Source organism: Micropterus dolomieu, linkage group LG10, assembly GCF_021292245.1.
Source record: "Micropterus dolomieu isolate WLL.071019.BEF.003 ecotype Adirondacks linkage group LG10, ASM2129224v1, whole genome shotgun sequence".
In the NCBI taxonomy this organism is placed as follows: Eukaryota; Metazoa; Chordata; class Actinopteri; order Centrarchiformes; family Centrarchidae; genus Micropterus; species Micropterus dolomieu.
The window spans coordinates 14271909-14289060 of NC_060159.1; the positions used below are offsets into that span (position 1 = coordinate 14271909).

Sequence of the window (17152 nt, forward strand, 5' to 3'; positions counted from 1 at the left end):
CAGTTTATCTCTAGCACAATCTCAAACATAGAACCTTTTTATTTATTTATTTTTTTACAGATGTGACATTACACCAGGAGGTTAACAGCTACAAAAACAATGAACACAGATTAAAAGGGGATTAGAAGAGCTACCTTTTCTGCACTTGGAGTGACAGGGGAGCCTGAGGGAGGGCTCTTGCCCTGGGTATCGGTCCCTGAGTCTCTTCTCTCAGGAGGCTTTAGAGATGTGTTGGTCTTGCCTACAGTAGGCCAACCAGTGTCATTAGCTAGGGCACAAACAGACACAGTTAAGTGTGTTGCAAAAGAGAAAAAAAAGATCATACCCGGTGACTGAGGTGGTATGAGAAGCATAAGCCTCTTTTACAACTCTGAGTAGTGACGAAGCATGTCCACCAGAGCTAGGTCTAAATGGTACCATTTTCATTTCTTTATTTGAAATGTGTCACTTAATGTGCGATTAACCACATCATGTGGAATAGAATGTATGTATAAGCCTTTATACACACAGAACACATGTATCAGTACCATTTTGACCCAGTATTGGTATTAAATGGAGGGTTCAGGATTTTGAGAAACCTATCCTATTAACCAGACACCATTAAGAGATATTCAAACAGATTCCTTGTTGCCTTTTTGTTAATATGAATTCAGCATCTTTCACATGTCTAAGCAAAGATAATGGAAGAATCAAACCAGTTCTCTAAAAATCAAATTCTCTATTATGTATATTACCAGAGGTCACGGAAGAAAAGAAATTGTTTTTCAGAGAAATGGCTTCATGTACCATTTACTTCAAACCCTAAATACACACTGACCTGAGGCCTTTCCCATATACAAACCATGGCGCCCTGCCATAGTCTAATTTGCTCCGCCATAGTTTCAAAATGAACCGAAAATATTTTTTACACATCTCATAATTACATTTCAGATCTCTAAAGTTGTTTTTTGTGCCACTGCTCCGAACTACTGTAAGCTCGCACACTTTGACATTATTATCAAATTGGGTCGGACTCTGATCGGACTTAATGAATTTAGCCCGAGGATACAAATGTGAGAACGCCCGGTTTTCAAAATAAGGTATCTATACAGTATGGAAATAAAATTAATCGGATTAAATTCACTGAAAGTATAAAACATATTATACATATACATATCTGTCCATTATAAGTAAAAAAAAACAACATCATGTAAGGGAATTTCCTTTCTATTTTCTATTCTTTGATTTAGAGTTTTTGGAAAAACATTAAGTTTGTTGACTTTTGTTGCTGTTTCATCACCATTTATAGCTCTACAATAAGTTTATGATCAAATAGTTTATTAGAGCACAACATAGTTCACAAGCGTACAAAGTTCTTCATAGATACTGTACCAAATTAATGCATTTAACTTTAAAATGTACAAATTTTTCTTCCAGGGGTGCATGCCCGGGGCCCCCGGAGAGTGTCCGAGGCCCACCCAGCATAGTCTCTTATATTAGCTGGGTTTTCCGGGAGACACTAACTATTTATGGTCAGTTATTTAATTCTCAAAATTTCCATTTTCTGTTAAAAATCGATGTGGCTACACACATCTGGCACATCACAACATTTTTTTTTTCTTGCACAAAAAGATTTGCAAGTTGTCCGTCTTACATCTTAAAGTAAAATCTATCAAAAACACCATAAAAAACAACAACAACCAAATGTTTTAAGAGGGGCTGTTGATCAATAGGACAAAAATCCTGAGCCTTTGCTTCACAGTAATGATGGCAATGAATATATCTGCATTAGTACTTTGCTACAGTGTGCATGTATTTAGTCATGTAGTGCTTTAATTCAGATACATTTAGTAAATACTAACAAACTTGCAATATAGTAGAAGATAAAGGGATGCTGACTAAAGGTGCATACACACCGAAAGCGAATCCAGCGTTTTGGGCGGCTTGATTACATACAAAGTCAATGCAAAGATGCAAATTCTCTCCAGGCGGCGCAAATGAGGCGTTTGTCGCGACATTCGCCGTTTCACGCGAGTTCAAATTTTTCAACTTGGGCGAAAAATTCGCTTGACGCGATGTTGCGAAAGCCTATCAGCGGTGAGACTGTCCAAACGTCACCGGCGGCTTCAGAGCGTATTATTTGGAGAGGACCTGCCGAGTGGTGTAATGACAATCCGCAGGCCGAAGAGGAGCTGCTAAAGAACGGGGAAGTGTACGGGGAGTAGCGCTACAGCTTTCGGAAAAATAAACACCCGTTTTCTGTCTGGATTCTGCTCTGACAACTACGCCGTTTACCCGCGGGAGGAGCTCAGAGTTAACTGCTTTTGTTAAATTAGCTTTTTACTTTAGTTTTTGGAATTACAACTTGATTTATCTTCAGCTGCCGTGCACATCCGGTTCCACTGTTGTTGTTAGCGTCGGATGGCACCAGAGTTCTGCTGGACTACTACTTAATTTTTATATAAAAACTGGACAAAGCTGGTCATTACTTGGAAAAAAGAAAGCGAGGAAGTTGAACTACCTGGTGAGTTCAGAAAATGTGTCTAACTTTATTTCAGCTATCATTGTACTTTAGTATGAACAGGTTAGCATAGCATAGCCCTGGTCGATCTGAACTCCTTTCAGAATACAAACATTTTAAAAGTTGTTGTCCTGCTGACTTGCTGACAGACCTGACAAAGCATGAATTCATATGTCTAACAAAACTGCATTATATTGTAGTTATTTCGGCATCAGTTTGATCCGTTTATTGCAATTAAATCACAGCAAAAGACTTACTTTGGGTTCATATAGCAGTAGTATCCACAGGCTGTATTTATTCGCTTAAAACGCGTTGTGTGGGAACACTCAAAATGTCCAGCGGTCAAACTCGTGCGAGTAAAGCGAGGCGAATATGAAATTCGCTTTCGGTGTGAACGCAGCTTTAGTACTGCCACTAAAGTCAGTACTGTTTGCCTCCAAGACTAAACTAATTACTTCAAAAAAAATACATATGTGCAGGTTAACAAAATGCAATTTTAGACAGTAAGGATAGGGTGAAAAGGAAGAGGATGGAAAAAGGAACACACAACAAAACAACAGCAATAGTTGTGGTACCATTACACATGAATTTGTTTGTATAATCTGAAAATAAATAAAGCTGCAGAGCTGCAACAGACAGAGCAGAAAAGGCCAATTATAGCATATTTCCAATATGTCACCTATGTTAACTATAAATAGTCAACAAACATACAGTAGGCCTATTAGTTTGGTTAATTGGGAAATCTGTTTAAAAAAAAAAATTCTTTAAATATAGCAGAGTACTAATAAAACAGTTTTATCAACACTAAGTAAATCTAAAAGGAAACAGCTTGACCTGTGTCTTCACAGATTACAGGAGTGTCAGTTGCTAAGTGAATCCAATGACTTAACATGTACAAGTACATTTCCTTGTGCATGTTAAGTGTCTAAAAGTGAGTGTGGTGTGATGGTTAAGGTTAGGCAGGATAGGAATGTTATGGAATTAGACCAAAGCCCAAACATGTTGGACTGCTTTTGCATGTGTAAATTTATGGGGCACTTGAATCATTGAACCTTCTCAGAGGTGTACAAACACACACAGGATCAGCAGTGCTTTATCACTGACACTTTCCTCACATGAGGCATGGTGTCAACTATGATTAGAGAGCGTAGACTTTCTGCAGTTGGCAGCAAAGTGTTTCAAGATGGCACCCCGCTACTTTGACGTCATTAGGCAATCCACAGAGGAAACACTCCAAATGAAATGTCAACACGTCCTCTACAGCTCAGAAACACTGGCTCAATGCTGCACTGGCAGGAGAGCGTAATGATGCCAAACAAGGATGCTTCCATCAGTCAGCGATTGTTCAAGTTACCCAGGCACAGATGCTCATCTCCTCCTCAGATTTCCCAGCTATGCATCTAGGTTTTAATTTGCCTGGTGGGGAAAATCAGCCCCACTATTTTTAAATAGTGAAGAATAGTAGAGAATCTGTTTTGTGGAGCATAAAAACATCAGTTGACTAGAGTGTAAGGGGCTTGAGGCGTGATTAGGCAGAACACAATTTGGTCATCATAAATTCCTGGCCAATTAAACTGAATATGAAGATAAGAATGTTGTCATGAGTAAAAACTTGAGCGCATGCTGAGGATCCTGTGCTACAATTGAGAGAGAAGGTTCAGGAAGTGCCATCCCTCTGCTTACGCAGCACTGTGCACTCACGGGACGTGCCGTCAGAGCCAGTGGAGGCTCCGGTGCCCGGGTGTGATTCTGGAAGGGACGGGGGAACCGGGTCCACAACGATGTCTAAATCAGACACCTTCCAAGGGCCGGGAGGCTTTCGCACACCGTCTGCCCCAGGAAGAGTTGCCCCCACCCCCACGCCCAGTGAAACAGAGACATTACAAAGACAGGACAAAATAGACACATGAGAGAGGAGGAGAGAAAAGGAAGGGAATCACAGTACACGCACAACACAGGAAGAGAAGGAGGTTAGAGAGGAAGGAAAAAAAAATCACAGAAATCAAGTCCAGGTGGAGAATTAACTGACGAGTCAGGTAGGAAGGAAACAGAGAAACAGTGTGGGCCCAGGAGGGAATTTCAGTCACACTTTTCATGCAAGATGTGTAGTGGTGTAAGACTTCTGCCTCTGGGAGTACATGTATCCAAGCTGCTATGTAACTGAATCCAGGAACTACCTTCTCATCTAAAGAACAAGAATTTCACTCACATTTTCAATTAAAACTTGCATCACATGGTATCCACTACTACAGTTGTGCTTCACTTTCACTTGTGTCCTACAGTGACTTGAATTTTGGGTGAAAAATACACAATGAAAATGCAATTTTATGGGTTTCAACCAACCTGGCTTGTTGCGGCCATGGTTGGCTTGGTTATTAACGCCCAGAGTCTGAGGCTTCAGTGGATCAGGAGGCATGGTGTAGCCTCCTTCCTGCCGGCCCGATACAGGGACTTGGATGTACGGCCCAACAGCAGCAACACGGCCCAGAGTACCAGGAGCGGGCTGGGGAGAGGGAGGCCCGTTGGCTCTGTTCAGCTGTAAGAGGAGAAAGTCAGAAAATGTTTCAAATATCAGGGAAAACAATCAGCATGTAGAGAGATGTGCATTATGGAGCCCATAAGGAGACATGAGCAAAAAAAAAAAAATTGTCCAGAAGTTTCCCCTAAGACATGAAAAGATAAAATAATAATTTTGTATTTCACTTTATACTGAACATTTGCCGTGTCTGGAGTGCCGTCTCACTGAGACAGGGGACATTTGTCAGAAGTATTGAAACAAAAAGAGTCTTAATGAGGAGGTGTGTTAGGCGGTCTTAGTCTTACAGGAAGGTTCTCTTTTTGACGTGCCTCAGCTTTTTTCTTGTAGAGGCGTTCCCGCAGTTCGCTGATGCGCTTGTCCATGAGCGTCACTTCCATGTTGCGTTTGTTAAGAAGCTCCTTCTGTTGCTGCAGCTTGCTGTTTTGATCCTGGTTCAACTTGTTCCGGATCTGTGGATGATGAATGCAGACGCAAACACATGTTCATATTCAGTAGAACAATAGATACTGCCATCAGGGTAAGGGATCAGCCAGGGGCAAAGCAAAAACAGTGGAAACCATAAAAGCATTCACTAGATGTTGCGCTTATTTCTTCTAGGCGGTACCTGAAGCTCTTGGTAGAGTTTACGGAGCTCAAGGGCTGCAGCACCGGTTACTTGGCCGCTGAGGGCGGTCTGTATGCCGTTTAGCTTTCCCCTCCGCAGGTCCTCCAGCTGCAGGCTGAGCTGCTCCACCCTCAGCACTGCAGACTGGAGCTCCGCCTGCTTCTCTTGGAACAGGCCGCTAACTTGCTCAATCTCTGCCGCTGGATGTGACAAATGAAGAAATCAGCTCATTCGTAATCTATTTTAAAATTAGCAAACTACTGCAATCTTTATAGTAATGAGCACAACCTTGGTCAAAATGTTGCATGAAAAATGTAATCTGTCTACATACACAAATAAAAATATAATATATATACACACACTTAGTATAATTCAATTATGTACATATTGAGGGTATACATACACAGGTTGCCATTGATGACCTTGCTGTAGTCTACCTGGCCTCTCATCGCCCGAATCTTCTTGAGCTTTGCCTCCTGGCTATCTACGCGCTCCTTCAGCCTCTGTAGCTTCTCGCTCTCCGAAACGGTCTGCTGCTGACGCCGCTCCTGCTGCTTCAGGTAACGCAAACGTTGCTCCTTCAGAGAACGAGACAGAGATTGGCATTCTATAGCCAAACTAGCTACCAAATGTTGTCAAACTGCATCCAACAGCGCAGACCATCTCAAAGCCACCTGCTTTTGCAAGTTCGGAAAGAGATACTAAATGGCAAAAAGTTATTTTATCTGCAAAAATAATGACACATGCTTGAATAGAAAACCAGGAAGTCAGGCACCACCCCAAGGCTTACAAGATATCTCTGTGGCAGACGTACCCTAAAACTAGGCTAAATCTTTCTACTGTATGCACTAAATGAAATACTGTGCAGTGTCAAGACTGTCCGAAGACTGAAGAAAGGGTCAGATGACTTCATCTTTCTATCCAACTGAGAACTGCTCCAGTTAGGTCCTAAAATAGGAAATGACAGGCCCAGGTTTCCAAATGACTGCAGGGCTTTAAGTAGGCCTACTTTTCAGACACCACAATAAAGGCAATAAACATTCTTTCTATCTGCGGGTCTACAGTGGGCTTCATCCTGCATGACTGATCAGCACACCACAAGCACGGTGGTCAGACTTTGTTAGCGTGCTGAAAAGCCACCGAGAATGACAAGATAGACTGGTTTGTGGAGGTTTGCCACCAAACTCTATTTCCTTCTATTACAAGATGAAATCTACTTTTTAATAAGCACTGTAAAGCTGTAATTGGTCTGGGAAAGGTACTGTCTTTAGTGTTGAAAGTCATGAATAATTTACATGCTTGAGTAAACGCTGCAGTGTCTGCACATGTTCCTTTAAAGACTGAACTATGAATTCTGACAGACTGGACAATACTTGCACTCTGACTCACACTGCCTCCCATCTCATTTGTTACATAACTGTTTGCCCCCGTTTCACGTCACGATGGGACTCTGGATGAAAATAAATTCTCTCTCCACCAGAAAGAGGATTCAAGGCTGTGTCCTGAACTTACTTGGTCTGTTGAGGCCTTGAACTAATGCCCAGTGTGTGTGTCTGTGGGATCAGACAATACAACACCATATCAGACCGACCCGCAACTTTTAGATCACCTGCTTATGTCATGCGTGAAAGATGGCGAGCTATGACTTGCCGGGCTTCAGCGTATAGTCTGCCATGTCTCTTGGCTAAGTAACTGCAAAAACCTTTTGACTCAGATTGCCTTGTCTGGCACAGTGACCTCCTCAAAAGGCAAAATTTTCTATGGTCTGTTCCCTGCAAAACAACGTAACATTTAGGTTTTAGGAACGGCCAGTTTACTGACCAAATTACAACATAATTTTGCGGTAACAAACTGCTTCAGATTTAACCATTTAAACTGGAAAAAACATTGCAGCTTGTGGCAGAGGACCTGTTAAATCTTCTGATGTTCCCCAGCGCTAACCTAGAACAGTTCAAATTCAAGTTACTGCAGCGTGCTATTTTGTTAGCAAGAAGCACATTTTGAATGAAAGACCGTCATATTATTCAGGGGAAAAGATTCATAGTAAGAAGAAAAGAATGAAGACAAGATGCTACCTTTGCAACGAGCATCTGCTGCTGAGCCTCGATTTGCTGCTGCTGCCGTGTCGCCATCTCCTGCAGCTCAGACAGTGTGAGCTCCACGCGCTGATTCCCCACCTACACACAAGAACTGGTCAACACACTAAAATCTGAGCAGAGGTGTAGCTGTAGACTCCCATTGAAACGTTATAAGAGCCCCTGATGTAGATTCGGACTGATGATACATAAGGATCTCTCACAGTAAAGGTATGCTTGTTGGTGCTGGGCCCTTCTCTTCTTTTAAACATTTAAATAAAAATGTTGGGCAATAAGCCCAAAACTGTTATCTTACTGCTATCTTCCACGTACTAAAAGCTGTTTATTCAAACTAGGGTATAACCCAACATTTATTTTTTTGTCCTACCTAAAACAACTAAATGTTAGCCTGAGAAACTCAACTTAAAGAGCCCGTGCAGTTTTATGCATCACTCTGCATCTTCATGTCATGTACGTTACCAATACGCAGGTAAATGTTTGATAGAATAACGTTTTTTAAGACGAATATGCAAGTCAACAAGTGCAGAAAATGACATATGGCATAAAAAGTTACATAAGCTAAAAAAACATTACATAAGAATAAAAACACAAAAACAAAGAAACAAGTTACGCAAAAAGCCATTTGCAGAAAAATGATTTTAAAAGATGTCTGGCTTCAGCACCCAGAGGGTGAAACAGCAGGAGACTTAACAGCAGTGACAGTCTTGCGCTTCTTGCTCCACAACAAGGCTCCAAAAATCATTATGAGGGGACATTAATTGTGACGATACTCAGGTAGTGAGGAGCGGACTCAAGGCTCCGCGGGTAATGTGTCATTTGGTGTTACAAAAAAAAAAAAAAAAAGAAATTTTATTATTATTATATTATCACTATTATTAGTAGCTTCACCAATCTATTTCATGGTTTTGTTAGAGGTCAAATTCACATTAAATAATTGTGGCCTTGACTAATGATTCATAATCGATTAATCTGCACTCCACTGATTTAGCATTGCACTCCTATTACACAATGGACAGTTTAAAAAAAAAAGAAAAAAAAAAAAGATCAAAACCGATGCAGTGAAAATAGAGAGGTCTTCTTTATTACACCTCACATCCTCCTTTCTTGGCAAAACCTGACGCCTACATTACCCACAATGCAACTCGACAGCCGACAGTTCAGTCAGGGCAGTAGTCGCTAACATAGCAGATGTAGCATCAAGCCGCAAGCAGAGTTGAGGACATTTATCAGACTTATCAGCCACAAAAGGCTTAATACTACTTTTTGTCACATATGTAGTAGTACTCTCCAACACCTGTATATGGACTTTATGTGCAAGTCCCCTTTAAAGAGATTCAATTTACTAACATGAAAGAGAAAGCAAATCCTATTTCCATTTTCACCTGGCAAAATGACTTATCAAAAATATTTTGCCATTTTCTTCTTTTCAACAAATCATTTGAGCTGTAACTGCAGCACAAAACAAACTCTACAAAACCAAAACTATGAACGAGGAAGGGTGGGGTTTATACAATGTAGACCAAGTGTGAAGTAACAGTAAATAGAAAATTGGTTCACCTCCATAAACATCTTCAACAAGGTCCTCCTCTTGATCCAGAAATCAGCACTCGTGTTCTTTGAGAGCTCATACAATAAAAGAAGACTGGCTAACACATTCAATTCTGTTTTTCCACCAAACTATGACTCTACAGAATTTCCTCAAAGCAGTTGCTGCAGTCAACAAACTGACAGAGGACTTAATAAAACAGCATACTGAGTGAGCCGTGAACACAGTCCTCCGAACTACAAGCGGCACTGAAAGTGCTCCTAGACTATGCCTTTAGAAAATTCGTTCAAAAGAGAGAGGAGAGAGGAGAAGATGGAGGAAATGTCAGCTTTTTTCCCCACCCAATAACAGACTGGGAAATGTAGAGTACGTGAAGAGATTAGTAAGAGGAATAGAAAATGTGAAAAATAGAAATATATTAGATGAAGTGTATATATTATAAGTGTGTGCTTTACAGTTTGCTTGATATGATCCTACACATGCACGTAAAAGCTGGAGACATAAGATAAAGTCCAGGTGAAATAAACATGACATGCAAAACAAAAATATTCTATGCACTGCTTTAACTTGATTCAAAGAGGCAGACATTATTGTGACTCATCTTGTTGGAATAAAATAACTTCTCTTGGGGAATAATTTGACTTTCATGGTAAGGTGAAGTGAGGTAACAATAGCATACATGGACACTGCAGCTTTGCCTGCACGTGTGGCTCGGACAGCATTGTCTCACCTGCGCATTTGTTAAGGCGTTTAGATATAAGACTGCGTGAGAAGAATCGTGGGGGGTGACTCAACCGAGGTTGAGATGGTAAAAGCGGGGGAAGCCACTGGCACACACATACAGACGCGCTCAAATGCACTCAGGCAACACTGTGTCATGACAATTCACCCAAGGGAGACACACACCCAGCCCCTCAGACAGTGACGAAGAGGGAGAAACTACCGACTGAGCAGACCAGGAGCAGAGCAGCCACCGCCTCACTGATGAGGGATGCTGTCCTACAGGGAGACTTCATTACTCCCTTCAACACCTGTACAGACTTTTACATGTCTGAAATAAAGAGCGAGCCATGATTACATCTAAAATGATTATTTATTATTAAAATGATCATTAGGGTCTATCAGAACTCAGTTATTCATGACTATTACTGATGAAATAATGTTCAGAGGAGCAAACATTTTCCTATTAGATTAATCTTGTCAAAAACATTCTCAGATAGTAAACTAAATGTGTTTGGGGTTTGGATTGTTTTAAACATGTCATCTTGGGTTTAAGGTGATCAGCATCTTCCACTTTTATCTGACATATAGACCACATAATGTTTGGTATTGTTGCTTGTAAAACCGATTAATCAATCAATCAAAACGTATCCAACAAAAGGTTCAAATAAAGGGCAACAATCAAGGGACCTGAAGATACTAGAACATCTAGTATCTTCAAGTCCAGCTGCCCTTGATTTGAACCTTGTTGGATAACTATGACCTGGATGACTCAGAACCTTCACAGACAATCATCAAAATGGCTGCAGATTATTTTAGTTTTGTTGTTGATTGACTAATCAAATTTAAGATATTTGCAAATAAGATGTTTTAATACTGCCAATAAGTTGTCATTGCCAATTAGAGAAGCTAAAATTATGATAAAAAAGAGAGAATGTGTGTGTTCCCTTGAGGCACCTTTGCTTTTTACAAGGGTCATTGACTCTGCTTGAGGAGAGAAAGCCTCTGGGGTTTGGGCAGCGGCCTGTAGAAAAGCCAAAGCAATGATCCTCTTAGGGCCCGTTACATCATCCAGCAGGCTGACTGATATAATCCTCCAAATCAGATATTAGGAAGAAACTCGGACACAAATGAGCCTCGGCATTTGGGAGGTTAAGCAGAGCCGGCCATGCAGCTGATAATGTTTTCCTCTTCAAGTGATACCAAAGTGATGATACAATAGATGTTTTTACTTATATATAGTACACAGTATAGCTGTTATGGGGGTTTTATAGGTTAGTAGCATGATACTGGCAAAGACTGTCGCTTGGAGAGTCGATCAACAGCTAACTTCTGTATCCATAAAAATATATATATTACCTGGTGATGCTTCCTAGACACAAACAGTCAAAAGTTGTGGATTTTTCAGGAGAATAAAAGGAATGGCTTCTGGCTGCTCTTGTGCTATAATCTTTTTTGAAAACTAAAAACCACAACCCCTCCATCTCCTGCTGAGCTGGATTCTTCCCTCCACCCTTAAGGTTGAATTTGTTACGATTCCTTGACCGCAACACTTTCCTATTGTGAAATCTGGGACAGACGGTCGGAGAGAGAAAGGATGCCATGCCAGAGGCTGCTCTTATCGGAGTCATTCACATCTCCTAGCACACACTTCCTGAAGCTAGAGCTCAACATGCACAACAAAGGGTTCACCTGTCAGGCAAATACTGGCAATGTACCGGGCCCAGTGATGTTACCCTCAATCACCAGTTTAATAACAGTATCATTGTGAAGCCACAGATACTGATACTTTCATCTCAAACCAAACACTGGAGTTATGTCATTATTGTGCTGAAAAATGCTGCCACACTGTAAACATACAACCTGACAGTGTCCGGAATTTCATCCCGAAATTACCCTCGGTAATATTTGTTTTGCAGTCTTTCATTAACAAAGAGTTCAGAAGAAAAGAGCCCACTCTGAATTGTTGGTGTTAGAAAGCCACTAAGATTTTAAAGGAAACTGTGTGCAGAGGTGACAAGACAACCTATTGGTGTGAGATTTGACAGTCCTGCCATTTTCCATCCATCACAAGTAAACATGAAAGAGAGGCATAATGCTAGCTAGCCAATGAATACAACACAACATGCAGGAGTTTGACAATGGCACCCAGCAGCTGTAAAAATAACATGAACAAAAGGTAACGTCTTATATAAATCAGTGCTTATGTTGACAAGCTAGTCTAACTACAAGCTTCCACTTTCAGGGAGGAGCTTCCACTCTCCAAGTGAAAGTTAGTTAGCTGTAGCTGGCTAGCTTCCATTTTTTCAAGTGAAATGGTGGGTACTCACATATGTTCAAGAGAAAATGAGATTGGGGAAGATCATTTCCCCTGTCAATTTTATGCTAGTTTTGTTATTTATATAGTTTCTCGCTCTTTATATAACCCCGTGTAACTGCGCTCTCTGTAGGTTTTTATTCTACATATAATTCAGGTATTTCATAATGGCCTATGCGTCTGGTTTGTCTTTTTCTTTATTTTAATTGAAATAACGTTCATTATAACCCTAATCTATTCACGAAAGAAGGCACCAAATTCCAGTAATTTTTTATTATTATAAGTACATTTTTGTTTAGTATCATTTAGATAATGGTAATTAAGTCTCACCCCATTCTCATTGTGCTTCTCTCCAGTGTTTCCACTTCTGCGACTCGTCTGATCCTGAGACTGCTGACTCCCTGCAAAAAGAAACAGTCACCATCACAAACGCAGGCAGGGCAGAGATACACAGGCGTGCACAGACGAGTGTGCACACGCACGCACGCACGCACACAAGTGCAGATTCAGATGGCTACAACCATTGTCACCGGGAATGGTTTGAAAATTCACATGATTGCACATGACAGAGGGATTTAAGAACTGGGACAAGCACTGCTGACTAAAGTCGCCTAACTTTTTTATAAGTAAGGCTGGTGAGTAGAGATGAAACGAAATGAAATGAAAATTTCATATCACAATTATAGTGACCAAAATTATCATGGTTATCAGTATTATCACGGTATTGTAAAAATGTGCCAAAAAATATTAAAATATACTGATACACACACTGAAACCATTTCAACAAGTTTTATATTGAAAACTACAAATACAATTGCCATTTTGTTTGCATAAAAAATAAAATAACAGCAAATACATTTTGTAAACATATGAAAATCATCTAGGTGTGCATTATCAAGATTTTATATATTATATTGGTAATACAGTGACCCCGTGGACAATTACATGAAAACAAATAAGTCTTTAGAAGACAGTGATAGTAACTGCAATGAGCCCAACAACTGACATAAATACAGAAGAGTCTGTAGCGTTTCTAGATATGCTGGTTGGTGGACTAAACTGCGTAACATGTTATCATGTGCAGTGGACGAATAGACTCTGCCGACGTGCACAGCAAAAGAACGTGTAGCGTTTTTACAAGAGCAGCAACACCGAGAGCTTCAGTTTTCACTATAAGGTTATTTTCTTCAGTCAAGTTTCCCTCAGCACTCTCATAAAAACTAAAATACGACCGGACTTCAGAGTTTCTGAAAAATCTCTGCCGCGCTGTCTTCTTACATGTTGTCATTGACCCAAACAAACCCACGTTGCATTCTGCGCATGCGTGCCTGCTACTGGGATACGCTGGACAGTGTTTGCCGTGAGATTATAATAGCGCGGTTAACCGTACCTGGTTATCATGGTAATTAAAATGTGTAATAATAACCTCCGGGAATTTTACCATGGTTTACCATTAAACCGGTAATCGTTTCATCCCTACTGGTGAGTAAATGATTTAAAGATTCACAGGGAAAGATAGAAAACTGTCTACTTCTACTTCACTTCTAAAAAAGAAGTACCTTTGCTGCTAAAATAGGAAAACACCCCCAAACACAAAAAGATTCATGTTAATGCAGTGTATGTCTGTGTATGTCTGTGTATGTCTGTGTGTGTGTGTGTGTGTGTGAAAACTGAGCATGGATTTATTCCGTTTGACTTGCCCCATCAATTAAACCTTGGTTTTTCATCCTCCACAGACTTTTAAACTATTTATATAAAAAGGATATCACATAAAAACTGTATTCAAAGTATGCATGGTGTTACAACCTGGTTCAACGAAAAAACAAAAACCACACATGCTTTAGTTTTAACCAAACTTAAGAAAGTTCACAGAAGAGCTGCTTAGACGAGTCCATCAGCAGCATCTTTGGTGTGTGAGATGATAAAGGTAAAATGTACAGCACAACAAAAGCAAGAAAGCAAACAAACCTAAACCAGAAAGACAAGAAATACCACAGTGACAATAGGAGAGGGAGAAACATCGACTGACACCAGCGCCCACAGCTGAGCAGTCAGCCAGATCAGGGGTCAGGAATTCCCAGGACAACCGAGACTCCAGCCTCCTGCCTCCTTCAGGTCGAGACTGCCCAGAGCAGAAAAACCTCCAGACACAATAGACCCTGACAACACTCACCTTGATCGCTGCTCTCATTCGGTGAATCTTCATGCCGGAGGAAGAACTTGACTTCTTGTTTCCGAGGCCCCCATTTCTGCAGATGTTCATACATCATGTGTTCGAAGGGTATCGCTCGCTCTACAGAGACGGGAAAGTTAAGCAAATGGGGGGAAAGACTGATTAGTTAAACATAGGGCTGGGAAATAAAATAATAATTATCGCACTATAATTTTCCTCAATAAGAATATGACAAATGTTTAATAAATGTTTGATTTAATTCATTTGAATCACAAACGAATTAGCACTTAATTTTTCAAGTAGGATATTAATTCTGTTGTGGAAAAGGAACTGAAAAAAGATTCTACGTAATTTTACTCGTGCATGTTTGTTGAAAGTTTTGAATGTTCTATCACAGATTTCTTAAGTGATCCACTGTTTGGCATAGTAGTTTAAAACCACAATTAACTGTCTGGTGTGTTCAACTTTCACTCGAGAGCAAAAATCAGCCTTTAAACTTGAAACAAATAATGATTTGACATTTATTGTGATAATTATCGATATAAAATGATATGACATTTTTTCTTGTGATAAAATTACTGGCCATATCGCCCAGCCCTAGGTAAACATATTTGTCTCATGGAAACAACTGACCTAATTCAGTTTTCTAGTACATGTCCAGTACTGAAAGTTAAAATGTTATATATATATATATAAATAAAAAAACAAACTAACAAACCACAGCCGCTAGCTTTGCTCTATACAAAGGTAACAAAATCTACTTACCAGCCCCTCTAAAACTCACTAATTAACTATCTAGATTGTGTGTAAAAAGTTAAAATGTGTGGTGTTACATTGGCCCAGCGATCTGTTCCAGTGCTCCTGTGTTAATCTGAGCTACCGGTCTCTTGGCTGTAGCTTCATATTTAACTGACAGCTTATTTCCAAAATGTTGGCAAAGGTTGCATTTTCAAAAAAGGCTTCCTGTTCTCTACTGTCCCAAAAAGTGGAGGGGGAAGATGTGCATGTTTGGTGTTCGGACAACAATAATAGAAAAATGAACTAATTAAGTAAAACAGGTGTTTTCAAAGTCTGAAACTGTGGACATCCCCTCAGACAAAGCTTAGTTTAATTGGCAAGTTTCACTCAAGTCCTATATGCCTAAAGGAACATGATGGTGTCATTTGATCCGATACACTCAGCAATTGAGCCAAAACAACCTGATACTGCTGTTTGATATACCGTTTTGATATACAACACATCAAATACATAAAAAGAGGTCCATCCTGAGGCATTTACTGCATCTGACTCTGGGCAAGTGGGAAAGACAGTAAAAATCCCCAGACTACAATATCTCTGAACTCTCTCTTTAACCAAAATCACACACATTTAGGATATTCTATGTGATCTTTTGATAACTAATGTAATATTTTTTCACTGAGCCTACCCTGGAACAAAAAAAGAATATCAGAGAACAACAGATAAACTTGTGATCTCAGCCATTTTACGCGGCCATGGAGGCTTTCAGATTTAAATCAAGTGACGATAAACTGGGACAGCTGACGGACAACTGTGTGCGCTAAAAGATTTGTTGTATTTCAAGAGGACGGCACTCTGTGAGCAAAGCGAGGCCGAGACACAAAGAGACGACGACACGGACAGAGAGGTTTTAGGAGGTTTCGGGGGCAGACAGCCGCATTGTCAGGAACCAGCCGAACATGATTGCATAACGGTGGTTAATAAAGCCCTCGGCTGGAATGTTGTGTTCAACAGGGGAGTGGCCCCGCAGAAAAAGAATGCTGATAACACCGGGTATGTCAGCACGACTGTGGTGATGGGAGCAAATCGTTTGGGCAGAGGGGAATCTGCTGTGACAGTGCTGTGGACTGTTGCAGCACGTAACCCTTTTCTGACCTAGTCTGATAATAGCTGATGGAAACGTGCATAGTTAATACATCCCTTTCTTCTCCTTTAGCGTTTAACGTTTGCCTTATCCACGGCTTCTCCATGATTTTTCTCCACTCAGGTAGTCATGCGTGGCCCCGCCCTGGTGCTTGTTTGCAGATTAAATGAGAAAGACTAAAGGCTACTGTGAAGTGTCAACTAGCAACCCAATATCAACCAGCTCTTACCGTTGCCTCTCCAGACCTCGGCCAGGTGGCAGCCGCTCTCGCCGGGCTCTTTGCAGAACTCAACGACATCTCGGCACGTTGTCTCAGGGGTGATGGGCACCTCGGTTGCAGCCTGTTCCCCATCGCTGAGATACACAGTCAGTATCATCTGAAGGGGAAATAAAAACGGTCAGGAGGAGACTGACACGAGAAATGAGGATTTGATGCAAGATTTAAATGAAAATCATGAAAAATTAAAACATAAAAACATTTTTTAAAATATGAAGATATATGAAAAAGGAGGGATATAGAATTGTCTGATGGTGTGATTTAAGGACAAAGCTTAACCCACTCTTCCACTGTGCAAAGCCCTGTGTGCTGATTCTACATTTTGCTCTCTACCAGCAGAGATTGTTAGTTTGAGCTACTAGTGGACTCATGCCTGTGCCTGCCACATTTCTGTTTACTATGATTAGGGCTCGCCATAGCGTTGAAGATATACAGTTTAGGCTGGAAGGTGAGACATAGCAATACAAGCCCCCACATGCTTCTGTCTGTACTTGCATA

At 40.6% G+C, this 17152-nt stretch overlaps 1 protein-coding gene across 5 annotated transcripts in view; it reads right to left on the reverse strand.

The window, feature by feature from the left end:
* The window catches only part of ppp1r13bb (protein phosphatase 1, regulatory subunit 13Bb), a 30097-nt gene that overhangs the window by 6307 nt on the left and 6638 nt on the right, over nt 1-17152 (reverse strand). For 3 of the 5 annotated variants that reach the window (XM_046060475.1, XM_046060474.1, XM_046060476.1), the window contains 9 exons: nt 16607-16754; nt 14496-14615; nt 12653-12723; nt 7719-7820; nt 6047-6221; nt 5644-5843; nt 5324-5488; nt 4844-5036; nt 135-268 (listed from right to left, as the gene is read on the reverse strand). In XM_046060475.1, the coding sequence (XP_045916431.1) occupies nt 135-268; nt 4844-5036; nt 5324-5488; nt 5644-5843; nt 6047-6221; nt 7719-7820; nt 12653-12723; nt 14496-14615; nt 16607-16754 (1308 nt within the window). The remainder of the gene's footprint in view (nt 1-134; nt 269-4843; nt 5037-5323; nt 5489-5643; nt 5844-6046; nt 6222-7718; nt 7821-12652; nt 12724-14495; nt 14616-16606; nt 16755-17152) is intronic. The other 2 variants (XM_046060477.1, XM_046060478.1) reach the window with 1 other exon arrangement.